This window comes from Sturnira hondurensis, unplaced genomic scaffold (assembly GCF_014824575.4).
Source record: "Sturnira hondurensis isolate 20B ecotype Veracruz unplaced genomic scaffold, ASM1482457v3 Scaffold0018728, whole genome shotgun sequence".
Classification (NCBI taxonomy): domain Eukaryota; kingdom Metazoa; phylum Chordata; class Mammalia; order Chiroptera; family Phyllostomidae; genus Sturnira; species Sturnira hondurensis.
The window spans coordinates 5,904,162-5,921,901 of NW_028091359.1; the positions used below are offsets into that span (position 1 = coordinate 5,904,162).

Genomic DNA, 17,740 nt, shown 5'->3' on the forward strand with positions numbered 1-17,740 from the left:
GCTAGATGCAAAAGACTGTATATGAACTGAATTGAAATATATGAATATTATGATTCCATTTATATGAAATGTCCAGAAAAGATAAATATGTAGAGACAGAAAGTAGATTAGTCGTTTCCTGGGTCCAGAGGTGGGAAGGCAGGTGACTACAAATAACACAAGAGACCTTTTTGGAGCAGTGGAACTGTTTTTTGTTTGTTTGTTTGTTTTTTAGAGAGAGGGAACGGGAAGGGAGAAAGAGAGGGAGAGAAACATCAATGTGTGGTTGCCTCTCATGTGTCCCCCACTGGGGACCTGGCCTGCAACCCAGATATGTGCCCTGACTGGGAATCAAACTGGCGACCCTTTGCTTCACAGGCCCGCGCTCAATCCACTGAGCCACACCAGCCAGGGCCAGTGGAACGGTTTTAAAGTTGAATTGTGGTGATGGTTGCACAACTCGGTAAATTTACTAAAAATTGAAGTGTATACTTAAAAGAAAATACCTCTATGGTACAGTTAGATCTTTTAAGATCCCATAGTATCCAATAGGATTATTTTCTTCCAAACTTACTTTTATTTTTTGTTTATTTTGCTTATTTTCACAAACTAAAGACTTTTATATGATTTCCTTTTTCTGTGTCCTGTCACAGCTCTCCATCCTGCTGAAGAACCAGGATGATCTTGATAAAGCAATTGACATTTTGGATAGAAGCTCAAGCATGAAAAGCCTTAGGATACTGCTGCTGTCCCAAGACAGAAACCATGTAAGTAGCTTGTTATGGCCTGACAGCAGACAAAGCTTGCTGTCCTTTAGGAGTTCACCTTGCCTCCTTGATAGAATTTTGTGTTCCTCAGCCACTGCTAAAGCCAGAACGTAAGCAGGACCCGGCCCTTTGTGTCACTGGCCAACCAGTCTTCTGCGTTTGATTTCCTTGCGAAGACAGGCCGTCAGTGTTAAAGTTGCAACTAAAGATTACTTGGCTTGTGGTGTGGGAAGAAGGAAAACATTTTATAATAAAGAATATAATTCTTTTTCTCTGTATTCATATTCTTTCAGTTAGATTTGGGCCCCAACAAGAGAGATTTCATTAGTGCAGGAGGTGCTGATAAGCAGAGGCTGTCAAGGATTTGAGACTGTCATGCTTTTTAAACCTAACTCCCACAGCTCCCCAGTAACTGCCTTTCCCTTGGAACACATGTAGGAAATAAACTTTTCCTTCTGTTGATGGGGGGGAAGCCACTGGGCTGGAGAACTCTTGTAACTTACCAGCTGCTGCCTTACCATATGGCAGGCAATCTATAGGAGCCGTCAGAAGTGAGGTTTCCTTTCCTACAAGGGTCCCTGGGGTCCTGCATTCCACAAGAATTCTTGTAAACTGGGTCTGTCTTCTAACTACTGAGTCCTCTACAAGTTTTCTTCAAATACACGTTCCTGATGGTTTCTTGGCACTCTTTCCTTTCCTTATGCTTAAAGACAGCCAACTGTAGACAGCTAACATTGCTGCATGAGAGCTTTGGATGCACCATACCAGGACAGAGTTTAGATGGAACGGTGTTCATGCTGACAATTTTTTTTGTTTGTTTTAAATATATTTTATTGATTATGCTATTACTGTTGTCCCATTCTCCCCCACTTTATTCCCCTCTGCCCTGCACAGTCCCTCCCACCCACATTCCCCCCCTTTAGTTCATGGGTCATATGTAAAAGTTCTTTGGCTTCTGTATTTTCTGTACTATTCTTAACCTCCCCCTATTTTCTACCTACGGTTTATGCTACTTATTTTCTGTACCTTTTCCCCTTTCCTCCCCCTCCCACTCCCCCACTGGTAACTCTCCATGTGTTCTCCATTTCTGTGATTCTGTTCCTGATCTCTTGTTTGCTTAGTTTGTTTTTTTAGGTTTGGTTGTTAATAACTTTGAGTTGTCATTTTACTGTTTATATTTTTTATCTTCTTTTTCTTAGATAAGTCCCTTTAACATTTCAGATAATAAGGGCTTGGTGATGATGAACTCCTTGAACTTGACCTTATCTGAGAAGCACTTTATCTGCCCTTCCATTCTAAATGATAGCTTTGCTGGATAGAGCAATCTTGGCTGTAGGTCTTTGGATTTCATGACTTGGAATACTTCTTTCCACCCCTTCTTGCCTACAAGGTTTCTTTTGAGAAATGAGCTGACAGTCTTATGGGCACTCCTTTGTAGGTCTGTCCCTTATCTCTTGCTGCTTCTAGAATTCTCTCCTTCATTTTAATTTTGGTTAATGTAATTATGCTGTGCCTTGGTGTGTTCCTCCTTGGGTCCAACTTCTTTGGGACTCTGAGCATCCTAGACTTCCTGGAAGTCTATTTCCTTGGCCAGATTGGGGAAATTTTCCTTCATTATTTGTTCAGGTAAGTTTTCAATTTCTTGCTCTTCCTCTTCCCCTTCTGGTACCCCTATGATTCAGATGTTGGAACGTTTAAAGATGTCCTGGAGGTTCCTAAGCCTCTACTCGTTTTTTTGAATTCTTGTTTCTTCATTCCATTCTGGTTGAATATTTGTTTCTTTCTTCTGCTCTAGACTGTTAGTTTGAGTTCCAGTTTCCTTCCCTTCACTGTTGGTTCTTTGTGTATTTTTCTTTATTTCACTTAGTATAGCCTTCATTTTTTACTCTAATTTTCAACCATATTCAACGAATTCTGTGAGCAGCCTCATTACCGGTGTTTTGAACTATTCATCTGATAGGTTGGCTATCTCTTCATCACTTAGTTGTATTTTTTCTGGAGCTGGGAGTGCCTGTTACTTAGTAAGGGGTGGAGCCTTAGGTGTTCACCAGGGCGGAGCAACCAGGTTGCTGGGTTGTGATGCTATATGTGGGGGCGGGGTCAGAGAGGGAACAGTGGCGCTTGTTCTGCTCTCTGCTGGCTTTCAGTCACTTTCCCTGCTTCCCACAATCAAATTGGGCCCTTCTGGTGCTGATTCCTGGGTGCGTGGGTTTGTGTACATTCTAGGACCCTGTGGGTTTCTCCAGCGAACCCTCCTGTGAGGCTGGGAGTCTCTCTTGCTGCCACCTCAACCCCCACAGGTTGATTTCAGTCAGAGGTTTTGAGGCTTTATTTCCCCACACTGAAACTCTGGGTTGCGTGGTCTGTCTTGCTCCCCAGTTGTTCCTTTCAGTTTATCTGCAGGCAAATGTGGGACCACCTAGTCTACAATCGGCTGCCTCACCGGGTCCTCCAGCTACCACCCTGCTCCCAGTCTCTGCCCCTCCTACCAGTTGGATAATTGTTTCTTCTTTAACTCCTGGTTGTTGGACTTCCATACAGTTGGATTTTCTGGCAGTTCTGGTTGTTTTTGTTTTTAAATTTGTTGTTGTCCTTCTTTTGGTTGTGCAAGGAGGCACAGTGAGTCTACCTACGCCTCCATCTTGGCCAGAAGTCCTGACCATTTGTTTTTAAAGAGACCTGTGGGTTTGGGCTGTCCTATTAATTACAAGGAGGTACAGGAGATTGCAGTTAGGAAGCCTTAAAATTCAGACTTTTTTTTAAGTTATGGAAGTGTACTTGTGTGTGAGAATTGGTCTTCTCTATCCCAAGTGTGTTTTTTTCTAGGTAAATGTGTACTTTATTTCTGAAGTAAAATGTATACTTTATTATTTCATTTCTCTATTTAAATTACCTGCTCTTTATAGTTCTTCTTTATTGCCTATCATATAAAATCTATGTTTAGCCTTGCATCCAGGGTTTACCACCAAGTAACCTTGCTTTTAACTCCCTAGTCTCATCTTTCCACATTCTTCAACATTCTTCAGTTTGTACTTCTTCCTCTTTGCTGGACCATGACTATTACCTTTTGTAAAGGATCTATTTTGATTTACCCCCTTACAATTTGACTGATACATTGACTGAGGCCATTTGATTATTTCCTATTTCTTTAGTCATGGATGTAATTTGCACACCAGTTTGTAGGTTGCTTAGTAATTACCCTCTAGTTGTTGCATATTTGTAAGTTTTACCCCAAAAGGTTATAAGCATCTTGAGAGCAGGGGTTGTGTCTTTTTTTTTTTTTTTTTTTAATTCTCACCTGAGGACATGCCCATTGATTTTAGAGGAGAAGGGAGGGAGAGAAACATTGATGTGAAAAGGAAACATTGATCTGTTGCTTCTTGTATGCTCCCCTACTGGGGACTGAACCCAAAACCTAGGCATGTGCACTGACCAGGAATTGAACCCAAGACCTTTCAGTTTACAGGATGAACTCCAACCAGTGAGCCACACCAACCAGGGTAGGAGCTGTGTCTTATTGTTTTGCAACCCCTTCCCTTCTTCCCATGCTCTTAAGAACACCACAATAAATACTTCCTGAATTATTAGCAAGAGTCAAACAGATAATATTCAGCAACCTCTTCCTTACAGAAGAAGTTGGAATTGGAGTTTGGTTTAATAATGTGATTGCTTGACTGGGAGCTGGCTGCCTTGATTGTGATCCCTCTACTCCCCTGATGAGAAAGTGTAGACAACAGTTCTTTACATCCACTTTCCCATTCATTAAGGGGTGCACATGGCTGCAGATACTGCTGAAACACCCAGAGCTGTTTGAAAGATGACCATCATAACACATTGATTAAATTTTGCGTATGTTCCTGCAGCCTTCAGTCATATATGTACATACTTTAAGTGTTGTCATGGTATTTGTACAGTTTTCCAATTTATTTTTTCACTTAAGTTGTCACGTACATTTATCTATGTTGATATATCATCTTTAGAATTATAATTTATAGCCCTGGCTGGTGTAGCTCAGTGGATTGAGCACAGGCCTGCGAACCAAAGGAACGTGGTTCAATTCCCAGTCAGGGCACGTGCCTGGGTTGCAACCCAGTTCCCAGCAGGGGAGGCATGAACGGCAACCATACATTGATGTTTCTCTCCATCTCTTCTTCCCTTCCCCTCTAAAGATAAATAAATAAAATCTTTAAAAAAGTTGTTTTAAAAAAAGAGTTATAATTTATAAGAATACATAGTTGAGTGAATATACCATAATTTAATTAAATAACCACTTTTGCTACTGTTGGGACCCTTAAGCTATTCCTGTTTTTTACATTTATGAAGATGTACGTATAAGACTAACAGTGATAATGGTGGTGATAAAAATCTTTTCTTGGAAACTTCCTCAACTAGACTTCAGACTTCTTAATAAACAGAAGTATGGTCCAAAGTTCTTATGTCTTCAGGAATCGCACCTCTAGAACAGTGCTTCTTCATCAGTGATGAAATACCAAGTTTTGTTCTTCTAATTTCCAATCTGTCATGGACTTTTTTTTTTTTTACACAAAAACTGAAAATATGGAAAAATTAACTAGAGACATACAAAAAAATACAAGTCCACAGTTTTTATTCAGTAGACACAAAGTCACTCTGCCTAATTGCTCTAAAGGTTTTTTAAGAGTTCCTCTCCATTTCTGTATGTACCTGGTTGAGGACTGTTACACCATAGGCTGTGGTCTGGCAGCAGCCCACAGATCACACTTGCAGTTCATTGCTCCTGGGTACCCTATCGCCCTGGTCTTCATTTCATGCTGGTGACTGTCAGCCACTCTGTTTCTCTACCTAGTTTCCTCCATTAGCCATGTGTTACCTCATCCACCTTACTACCACCTGTACCTTTACTTCTCTTCTTATTCCTGTTTTTAAATGCACTATCTCTTTCTTCTCTCTAGATTTCCTTTGTACTGATCCTTCTATGACAGCTTCTAATTTTTCCTTTGTCTTCATCTCTCGCCAAGGTGTATAGTCATACCCCTCTTCACCTTACCTGGCCAAGGCCATGACTTAGGCCTCAGTATATTTCTTACTTCAATTTTGGCAATCACAGAACTGCCACTTAGACTGAGGAGCCTCTCTCTAGCCTTGCTTTCTATTGCCATTTTAAGATACATCATCATTTCCTTCAATAGTTCTTACTGCCCTAGGCCACTGCCTTGGACAATCAACTCTTATTAAAGACTTCTCTAAACATATGCATCCAACTCTTAATTTATCTTTCTGCTCTTGACCTTCTTATAATGTTCTAGACCCAAGTTTTCAATGTAATCTTAAGCTTAACATTCTTTTTTATCTGTGTACTATAAAAAGAAAATACCCAGCCACCTTAAATTGAGTATGGCATCTTATTTGGCACCTCAGATTCTCTGTAACAAATGTAAACTCTAAATGTAAATCTCATCCAAATGTTTTCCACTAGCCAAATTATTCATCAATCAGTTTGATACTTTCCTGTCTACAATTTAAGTTCAAAATATCAAGGATAATCTAAAGGGTAATTCTTTTTCAGTCTTCCTAAAATAACGGGGTAAGTGCGATAAGATAGATCGACACTTAGATGTATCTCATTCAACTTTTGCAACTCTGAGGGGTTCAGGGTAGGTAGGCATCTGTTATTACCAGTCTACACCTTGGGAACCTGAGACTTACAAGTGACTTGCCCTAGGTGTGGCAGTGTGTAGTGACAGGGCTGGTCTAGACCCCAGGTAGTCTGACTTGCAGTCCAGTGCCTATCAGTTACCGTTTAGCAAAGGGATCTTGGAATTATTGTAGTCCTAGGAAAGCCTCACCCAGGTACCTCCATGATTCATTAGAAACAGAACAGAAAGTGTAATGTTGCCCACAAGGAAGACTTGTGAGATGTGTCATTGAATTCCCCATAGCTCAGAAGATAGTTGAGTTAGGAAAGGTCCAAGAGAAGACAAAATTTTTAAAGGGTCAGGGTCACTTTTTTATATTTAAATAGTCTAAAAAGCCTAGAACTCTTTAGTCAGGAAAGGCAGCTTAAGCATATATATAATCAAAGTCTGCAAAGCATTGAAAAATAGAAGTAATAAAAACAGATTTATTCACCTAATCTCAATTTGGATGAGCTCCTTTAATATTGGTGATATAGAACAAGAAGAAACTAAGAATTTATATAAGAATATAAACATGGATCCATTATTTAAGTTGTATGGCTTCAAAACATTTTTTTAAATTTATTTATTTTTAGAGAGGGGGAAGGGAGGGAGAAAAAGAGGGAGAGAAACGTCAATGTAAGAGAAACTTCCATTGGTTGCCTCTGGTTGGTGGGCACATCAGGGAGCGAACAGGCAACCTAGGCACCTGCCCTGATTAGGAATCAAACCCACAACCTTTCTCTCTGCGGGACAACACCCAACCAACTGAGCCACACCATTCAGGGCAAAATAGTTTTTAAAGGCTTTAATAAATTACTGGATGTTAAAGCTGTAAATTTATTAAATAACCTGGATGCTTCCACAACTATTAGAGTTTATCATGGTCTTCCATGCAGATGTCTCTTGGTGCCACCATTGAAGCAGAGGATTGGTGAGATCCAGGGTGCTGTTTCTCAGCTCTTGTTCCCATGAACCTAACTAAAGCAAACACACACACACACTTGTCTCCCACTGTGTCATTGACTTCACTTTTAGCTGTTATCACCAAATCTTTTATTAAGATTGTGGGTTGGCTTTTACAACCTCTTTTTGGGCTGATTTCCTAGCTTCCAGTCATTGCAGTCTTTATGTACGTGGTTCCCTGGTAATGTTTCATGTCGTTTGTGTCAGCCAAACACACTGCTACCCACAGAATCTTTTAGTGAGGTTTTCATTGAATGGTCAGACACCACATTCTATTTGTTCTCTTTAGAATGGTCTCCTAGCTACACACTGCACACCTCTTGGCTCTCCTTTCATTCTACTATGGTCCCCATTTATTTTTCCTAGTCTTTCCTCTCTTTCCTACTGCTGAGTTTTATTCAGGACTCCCTGAATCCTTACATCAACCTCATATTTGTTTGCCACACTATTCTCGTTTACCTCCTTAATTCAGGGTTTTCAAACTTGACTGTTACAAAACACTTGGGGAGATTTAAAAAATACCATCTTTGGGCCCCACCCCAGTTGGTCCGAGGTGTCAGAAGCCCCACTAGGCAGTTCTGATGGGCAGCTAGGGTTGAGAACCACTGCCTTAAATTGAAACATGACTCACTTCCTAAGACCTTGCTGCTCAAAATGTGGGCCATGTGCCAGCAGCAACATCACTTGGAAGCTTATTAGAATTGCAGATTCTCAATCCCACCCCAGACCTACTGTATCAGAGTCTGCATTTTAACAAGGTCCCAGGTGATTTATATACACATTAAAGTGTGAGAAGTTGTACTTGAAACCCTCCCTGATTTCCTTTCACCTGTTTTCCAACCTGTTGCCACCACTTCAATTTTTTAAAAATTTATACTTGTGCTGGCTGTTGAATCTACTTTCCTGTCAGCTTTAGATTTTAAAACTGAGAGTTTAGAGTATATGTTCTTTGATACATTTCTAACTCATGTTGCAAGGCCCACTATATGTAAGGCCAATGCTGTGTCCAAGTAGGTGTCCTTAGGGTGCTCATCATACAGCTCTGCTCCTTCTGACTGCAGGGCTGTGGCCTTCCTTCACTGGCCTGCTTCCCCAGTACGTGGCTTTGACTGTTTTTTCCTTTCTGACTCTTAGCAGAGAGCTATTGCACATCGGAGGCTTCAACAAGAACATTCACTTCCCTTTGCTTCTGACTTCCCGTTATAGCAAGACAGTTTGTCAAGACAGACTGCATGTAATAAAGTCTGGCATCGGGAGACCAGAGGAGGCTGCTTGGCAGCTGAGCTCACCCCTGAGAGCGGGAAGCCTTTTTCCTGGAGGACAGGATATAGTTTGTTTAGGTCGGACTCCTTTTTATTCTGGGAAGTAAAAAAGAAGCAGATAGAAACTTTGACCCAAATTATCAATAAATCCCAAGCTTCCAATCCCATTCTCAGTAGTGCTCTGTATATTTGTAAGCATATCCTGATAGCACTTGGTCACCTCCAAGCTTCAGTTTTAAGCTTTCTCAGTGTAAGGGCCCCATTTTATTGCTTTGTTTTCTCTAGGTGTCACCTGATGGCTTGACTGGGTCAGTGCAAAAGTCAGGGTTGATGTGGTTAGGGTGCTGGTGCTGTTCTGAGGTCCTAGACCTCTGGCATAATGGTACCTATGATACCTTTGCCCAAATGAACACAATCCTGAGGTGCTTCACATGTAAACTCCAGTAATATGAAGCAACTGAGATCTTCTTACCTTAATTTTCAAAGAGAGATTATGGTTGGGGAAGCAGCAGCATATCAAGCTACTTTTAAAGATACATATTTATCAACCAGAATTCTGTTGGGCAGTGAGGTTGCTATCCTCTATTCTGACTCCCCACTCATCAGGTGATCTTGCTGCTGAAATAATTTCCTGCTTTTCCTGCTATTCTTCCCAAGCCCTTTGGAGAATTTTATGAGAGGGTATTTACAACTCTTCTGTTTGGCAATTTAATTGAGGAATGCCTGTTTATTCCTTTGTGTCTGGGTCATCGCCTATTAAATTGGGACACTGAGTCTCAGTGCTCATATATCAGTGAAGCCATAAAACTGCATAGAGCAAATAGTGATTTTTCTAAGACACACTGAGGAGTGAATTTTGGAGAAAAGCTGGGTAGTGGTGTATATTGAAAGCATGAAGGCAGCTGAAAGTATGGGGACTCTTGGGAAGGGTGCGGGGGCTTTTCTCAGACCACTTTAAGCTCTGCTTAAAGATAGTTCAGCCTTTTTCCTCTTATCTTGCAGACCAGTCCTTCTCCCCACTCTGGGGTGTCCAGACAGGTGCGGATCAAAGCTTCGCAGTCTGCAGGAGATATAAATACCATCTACCAGCCCCCTGAGCCCAGAAGTAGGCACCTCTCTGTCAGTGAGTATTTCACCCCTCTTTTTCTTCTCATCTAATTTATCTGCCGATGTTATTTTTTTATTATTAATTCAAAATAAATTAGCAAACATTGACTGCTACTCTGTATGGAATAATTCTCTATGCCATTATTTGGGAAAAACGGGTAGAGAAATGACTGAGGTGGTGTCCTGACCCTCGGGGAGTTTCCACTGTGATGATGTGATGACTTAATCAAATTCCTTTAAACATCCCTGAACAAGTGATCTCCTCAGACATCTTCACGAAGACCTCCAGCAGCAGTCTACCTTCATTTTTGACCATTGTTTCCCCAAAGGATTGTGGACTTGTAGAATTTGGAATCAGGTGTAAGTTTGAATTTTGACCTCAAACCTCTTGTCCATAATTTCTGAGGAGTCCCTAGCTTCAAGGTAGATGTTGACCAATGAAACTCTTGAAGAGTCCAACTCAGTTGTCTGGGAAGGACAGAAGACTGTTGACATAGTGTATATAATTGGCTAATGAGGGAAAAAGCTATGTAGCTGCTACCCAGGCCTCAACAGGAGAAGAATATAAATCAGGTCTGTTCATTATACCAGGTAAACCCCGTATTGTACTGGATCCCATTTCTCAGAATCTGAGGAAAAGGCCCATTTCTTGAATTCTAGAATTTGTATCAAGGGGAAATCTGGCCTTATCAAACATTTGTGTTGAACCTACTGTTCTAACATTGCTGAGACCTCTGCTGCCGCTAGAAAGCTAAGCTGTATCCATATGGGGAGCAGTGCATCAAACTGAACTGCTCTCTGAAGACCTTGAGCTGAGCTTCGGGGGTCCGATCATGGGTCCTGTTACTAAGCTTGCCTGTGAGTGATAAGCTTCCTGAGGGAGTAGCAAGAAGAATGTGTTGCTGAGATACTACTGACTTTGTCTCACGGGGAAGTTTCTGGAACTCAAGCAAGCACTGGTAGTAAGTGTTGCCAAGCTGAAAGACTGTGTATGTATTTCATATTTCTCTAACATTGTGGGTAATTGGTAGCTGTATTTTCAATAAGCTGATTGAAGAGAGCTGTCCAGAGCATCTCTGGTGCTAGAGATTGAGAGGCTGGAAGGGTACCATTTTTCATTTGTGGAGTAAGCAGTGAGGATTGACATCGGGTAGTGATTGGGCCTCCTGCTCCTAAGCAAGTGCCTGTGATTTGTATGTGGAAGCAGAGGCTAGATGCTGGGCCCTTGTTATAGGGAGTCATATATGGAGTTCCTTGTCTGAGAGTGCTGAGGAATAAGATTGTAATTTCTGTTCATCTAGAGAGTGGGCAACACAGCTTTCCAACACTGATAGATCCTGGGTTCCTTCATTCAGCAAACATTATGTACTAGCCAGTGAGCTGGGGTGAATGCTACAGTGGAGGCACATGGAAGGCCAAGGGTGGTATGGGAGCACAGGCGTGGCATGCAGTAACCAACTCTGCCCAGGACTGTGGAGAACAGCTTTTGCAGAAGAGGGGACATCAGAGCTGACACACAAAGGAAGATTTACTGAGCTTAAAGTAGAGATGGATATTCCAGGCATAGGAAAGAGCACTTGGCAGGCGTGATAACAAAAGAAGGTGGTGAGATCCAGGTGGTTTGGAGTGGTAGATGTGACAAGAGAAGTGGGCAGAGCCTGCCAACCCTTATATAGAGCTGAGAAATGGCAGAGATTATTTCTAACTGGAATGACCTGGGAAATAACATTCTGGGGAGGAGCTATTTGGGCTGGATCTTTAGATTGTGGAGGATTTTCATAGGCAAGGATGAAGAAAGAGGGCTTTTCATATTTGCCTGTGGAGCTCTCACTTATCCTTTAAATTGGCAGATGTATCTGGGGGAGAAATAGAGGTGAGAAAGGATGCCCAGACCACTTTCTGGGAAGTCTTGACTGCACTGGGGCTTGTTTGGTAGGTAGTGGGAAGCCTCTGAAAACGTTCACTCTTTGTAGCCATCTCATTATAATGCTCATCACATTATCTTGTTATCTCCCTATCAGACTGCATTTTTACTCATTCAAGAAGGAATTACCAAAGTATCTGTGTGCCAGAAACATGGAAACCAAAAAGACATAGCTCCTGTCCCTATGGCCCTTATAGACCCATAGGAAGAGAGCTATTTACTTATCATGCTGTAATTAATGTATAATTATAGGCTCTAATTAAAGGTGTATGGTGCTATGAACATGTATAACAGGGATGTGACCTGATTTGGGGACCGGGAAAGCCTTAGGCTGTGACCCAGAGCATGAATGAGAGTTATGCAGAGGAAAAACAGGGAAGAAAGCTCTAGGTAGGGAGAGCCTGGTGGCAGAGGGAGTATGGAGTTTGAGAAACAGAAAGTCCTAAGGGTTGGAGAGCTGAGAACAAGAGGAAGGGGGACAGGCTAATACTGAGGAGGGAGGCAGAGCCCTGTGATTTGTGATGAAGGTTTTGATTCTTATATTGAAAGCACTGGAAATTCATTTTAGGGTTAAGCGAAGAGGAATGGGTGACATGACATAGATTTATTTTGAAAAGATTGCTCTTAGCTACAGTGTGAAGAACAGATTGGAGTGGGGCCAGAATGGATCTAAGGGAACCACATTAGGCTAATGGTCCAGGTGAAAGAAGACAAGCTTGGGTTAGGTTAGTGACAGTAGAGGAGAGAGGGAGGAGCAGATGGATGTGAGACATTTAGAAGGTAAGAGCATGGCATTGTAATGCTTCTCAAAGTGTGGTCTAGGGACTCCAGGGTGGTCCCTGAGGTCATTTAAGGAGGTCTGTAAAGTCAAAACTGGTTTCATAATAGTATTAAGAAATGATTTGCCTTTTCACTCATTCTCTCATTAGGTTTCCAGAGGTTATGTGCCTGAGGCAATATCATTGCTCTGATGGGTTGTGTATTGTGTTTTTTTAATTTCTGATACAGTAACCGTCAATTGATATAACCCACATAAATAAAACCTGTAAATGTCCCCTCAATTTTTAAAGTGTAAAGGGGTTCTAAGACCAAAAGGTTTAAGAATCACTATAGAATTAGATTGAATTTGCAGGTGTTGAGAAAGCAGGAGTTAAGTTACTGCTTTATGGTTCTGTATAAATGGCACTGCCTTTCAGCCTAACAGGAACACCAAAAGAGGGCCCAGTTTGGGTTCTGAGAAGGGGCAGACTTGATGTTTTAGACAGGTTGAATTGGAGGTGCCTTTGAGACAGCTAAAAAGAGATATAAAAAAAAGATATCAAATATCCATTTGATATGTTAGATATACACGTTTCCAGCTCTTAGGGGAGAAAATCAGGGGTAGGGAAAAAATTGGAAATTGCCAAGTTGAAGCCATGGGCCCAGAAGACAGTGCCTAAGTGGACAGAAGAATGAGAAGAGAAGAGGGACTAGGACTGAGCCTTAAAAACCCATACTCTCAGTGCCCAATTAGAGGAAGATGAGCCTATAAAGGTCACAGGAAAGGAGTAACCAGAGAAAGTAGGAGAGAGTGGGGAGGAGGCTTTACTTGGTACCAGCCAGCTTGGAAAGGTCAAACCAAGGGTAAGAGACATACACTTGTCATTTCATCCACAAATGTCTGAGTGCTGGCTGTGCTGGTACAGGGTAAGGCTTTCTGGAAGTAGAAAGAAGCAATAAGAGAGGAGTTAGGGTCAAAGCATGAGGTAGTAGAAATCCTAGCAGTATAAATGGGGTCAAAGGACAAGCCTTAGCGATTCAATCTCCCCCAACAATAGAAGGGGCGTTCTTTTCCGTCTTCCTCCACCAACATTAATATATCTATGAGTATTTAGTGAGAGACTGAACATGCAAGTCATTCAGTTCCTACTGCAACATTTTCAGTGATGGGGAAGTGCAAGGGAGCCCGATCCAATTTTAGACAGCTCCACTTATTTGCAGTTCTTCCTTATTTTGAATTGAAAATCTGCCTTTTCTCACTTTACCCATTGACTCTAGTGCTAGCGCTGCTCTTTTGAGCAGCATGGACAACACAAATAATATCTTCATGTGACAGTTTTTTAATTATTTGAAACCAGTTACCATTTTCACCTTTTGTTTAAAGAATTTACTTTTATTTTTTATTTATTTTTATTTATTTATTTTTAGAGGGGAAGGGAAGGAGAGAAGGAAAGAAATATCAATGTGTGGTTGCCTCTCGTGAGTCCCCTGCTGGGAACTGGCCTGCAACCCAGGCATGTGCCCTGACTGGGAATCGAACCGTGATCGTGTGGTTCACAGGCCCACGTGCAATCCACTGAGCTACACCATTCAGGGCAAGAATTTACTTTTAGAGGGGGGAAGTGAGGGGGAGAGAGAGGGAAAGAAACATCAGTGTGTGGTTGCCTCTCACACACCCCTTACTGGTGACCTGGCCTGCAACCCAGGTATGTGCCCTGATTGGTAATTGAACTGGCGACCCTTTGGTTCACAGGCTGGTGTGCAATTCACTGAGCCACACCAGTCTGGGTGAATTCCAACTTTTTAAAAGCCAGTTAGTCTGTTAAACTAGTTCATGCCAAAACACTAAAACAAGCCAACCCTCCTGCCACCCCCCCCCCCGCCACCAAAACAGAGAAACAAACTACTAGGTTATGAGTTATCTCAAGAGACCCAAGACAAGGCAGATGGAATTTTCCTACTTATGTGAAGATGCACTTCCTCATTTCTTTGCCTATAAAAATTGTACTCATTTTTGAAGCTGAGCTCAAGTACCATGTCTGCCATAATACATTGGGTGGGTTGGCCCTTAAGCCACGTAACTAGTTAAGCCTCAAGTAAAGGACTTATCCCTGTCAAATTTGGACTCCCATTTGGTCTAGTGCATCTCAAGTGCTGTGCCCCATTTTTACTCCTTGTCTTCTTGCCCCTGCATCCCACAGTGAGGCAACCCAAGTTGCAGCCTCTTCGGGAATAGGTATCCAACAAGACAAGTGGAGGCAATCAGTTCTTTCAAGGAGTTTGGCCATGAAAGAAAAAGAGAGATGGGATAGTGGCTTAAGGAGTGGCAGAAATAAGCTCAGGATATTTTTAGGCTAGAGATCTGGGCAGATTTTAGAAGGGAGACGGAAAGAGAGCTGAAAAGAAGATTGAAGGTGGTAGGAGGACACCATGGGGGTGTTGACTCCTGCTAGGGAAGAATTGGGGAGTCCATGTAGAGGGCTTATAATGCTTTGGCAAGGAGGAGGGGAGCCTTCTTCCTCTGAGAGGGGAGGAGGAAATTCAGGCAGAGGGAAAAAAAGGAATGTTGAAAGAAGAGGGTAACTTACAGTCACACTGAGGCAATGATGAGTTAGAGAGCTGTGCACGGTGCAAACCTCTTGTCCTAGTACAGATTTGGAAAAGTGGATTCCACGACTGCAGAGGTAGTGACTATACACAGAGAAAAAAATGGTCAGCTTCCTTCACTTGTACAGGTTTTTTCTCCTTGTTATAACGTCTTCTGTGATACTAGATGAGACCAGAAACTGTTTAGCAGTGGTAGCAACTTCAAAATAAAATGGAAAATTTGGAAGTTGAAATGGGCTCTTTTTAGGGTTTTAAGGAATAAGAATGTTGAGAAGCTCTGTTCAGTCTGGTTCAGCATGAGCATATTGGGAAATGCTGGTTAAGATTTTCTATTGAGGAAGAAAAAATTATTTGATTCTTCCCCCATCTCATCTGCCCCCGAGAGAGAATAGGGTTTAGCGAAAAATAATTGATGGCCAAAAAAAGCTATCTCTTTGTACTTGCAATGACCTGCACATTAACACTGACCCAAAGCCCTAGAACGCCCTGCAGAGGCAACTTCCTGACTGCATCAGCTTCCTGCCAGGAGGCTCCTGTGAGAAGGGCTAGAATCTGAGAGCCTGTCTTTCTGCTTTGAATCAGAGTAAAAAGCAAAAGAATCAGCCATCGCCTACAGTGAGAGTTTTGTTCTGACTCTGCTGCTCTGGGCTAAGGAGTATAACAGAGCTAGCCTGCCCTGGGAGGAATTCGGACCACTGGCAGCTTAATCCCCTGGCTTTCTCCTTCATGCGGTTATGGACCACTGTGACCACATGACTACTACTCTGCTCTTTTGTTTCAACTGTTGCTAAGATGGGGCCCTTGGTACAAATAGCTTGATGAGACTAGACCCAGGGAACAGTCTCTCAGATAACCTATCATTCCTGCTGTGCCTGCCTTCTGAGACCTAGAATGAGCTGTGTCTAACATAGCACTGTGATTTGTGTTCTCTGGCTCACTGTTGTCCCTGCTGGTAAATATGTGAGCATTGGTGAGTCTTAGAGTTCTGTCCTGTTCAGGTCCCTGTCTCACTTGTTCTTGACTGCTGTTGTGCATCTCATTGGCCCCCAGTTTCTGAGATGAAGATAAAAACAAAACTGAAAATGCCTAGAGCAGTTCTGCCAACTCCTGGTTTTTCCATTTGCTTCCTCTGATAGCCATTGGTTTGGGGAGACTTCCCTTTCCTGCCCCAAGCTGTGGGCCTGTGCACAATAGCTCCTGGCCCATTGCCCATCAGATAATAAGGCTGGCTCTCTGCAGGCAGCAATGTGTATTGGAAAAAGTGAAAGTCTCTGGCTGGAAATAAAAGCCCAGAAAACCTTTGCTATTTTCCCCCAGCCCCTCCTGGGTTTGTAGTACTGGCTTCACGTAAGCTAGTCCCATCCCACCTGCAAAACCAAGGAAGAGTTTACTGGCAGCTGATGAAGAGAATGTGTGGGTGTCAGGGGCCATGAATATTTCATCTCAGGGAGGTCTCACCCTAGATGCTCCAGGTAACAGATTGAGGACAGTTCATCCTGTCTGGGATAGTTTGATAGATTGAATGTCTTCAATCTCATCAATAAGTAAGAGTTTTTCTCTCTTTAGTCAGTCCCTTACAACAGACACTTTTTGTTTGTTCTAGGACACTTTAGATTTTATTGGTTAGGGTTCAGTTGAACAGAACAGAATCTACTCTAACTGGTTTCAGCAAGAAGAGATTTAGTGTACTTCTGGCTTAGGAGATCATTGGGACAGTGAGAAACAGACACATCACAGAGCCCCTTCCTTTACTATAGTCAGGAAGCCACCAGATTCAAAGTGCAGTGCCGTTCTGCTCTGGTCCACACCACTTAACCTGGGGATGTCTGCACCTGTGTCTCAAAAGCAGGAAAACTGGAGACCCAGGCGGGGGCAGGGCTCTTCTAATCCTGCTGCAAAAAAGTCGAAGCTTTCTTATTGTACCCAGAGATAGCAGGAACAGCATAAAGCCATCTAAATCTTACACAAGTGCTTCTGATTGACTGAACCTACAGGGGAGTCTTAATAAATAATAGCTTTTAGCTGACTGACTTCTGATGCACAGGCAGGCATAGTGGAAGGGTGGGGTGGATCTTGAGTCTAACTCATTGCATCTGCCCAGGCTGTGAAGGAAACAACTGGAATTCTACTGAGTTCCTACCATTTCTATGTACCTGTGTCACCACATTTATACCTTCCCAAAAAAGTTTATGAGGTAGATAGTTCTTTGTACTTTTGCAACTGAGGAAATTTTGGCAAGGGTTTAAATATTCAGCTGAGTGGCAAAGTCTGATTTGAACTCCTGTTCATTTAATTCCCAAGCCTAGGCTTTTTTCACTGCACCTTGCTCTAGATTGTTTCTGCTGCTGACAGGTGTTGCCAACATATGAATTGGCTTTCCATAGAATGTGTGCACTACTAAACTGTTCTCCAAAGCCAGAGATAGGAAGCAGACACTAGGGTTGTGTTTGTAAGCCAAGTATTAAATAGTGTTCCATGTTTTAAAAACCATCCCCTTTTCATGGTTGCACCAGAATTTTGTGCTACAGTGTCAAGGGAAATGGCCAGTTACATGGGTCTTTGACATCTGGGCCTCTGAGAAGTGGAATAGATTTCTTATTTTTGATTCAGATTTCCCTTACCTCCATCCTGTCATTGCCTCCGAGGCCTCCTTTGGCCAGATGGCATCTTACATCCCCGCCCTCTACCTAGTAAGTGACCATGTACAGAACAGCT

General features: G+C 42.3%; 1 protein-coding gene across 1 annotated transcript in view; it reads left to right on the forward strand.

The window, feature by feature from the left end:
• The window catches only part of MAP3K3 (mitogen-activated protein kinase kinase kinase 3), a 62,113-nt gene that overhangs the window by 31,165 nt on the left and 13,208 nt on the right, over positions 1-17,740 (forward strand). Inside the window, exons 5-6 of the mRNA XM_037069960.1 lie at positions 633-746; positions 9,631-9,751. Of these exons, the coding sequence (XP_036925855.1) occupies positions 633-746; positions 9,631-9,751 (235 nt within the window). The remainder of the gene's footprint in view (positions 1-632; positions 747-9,630; positions 9,752-17,740) is intronic.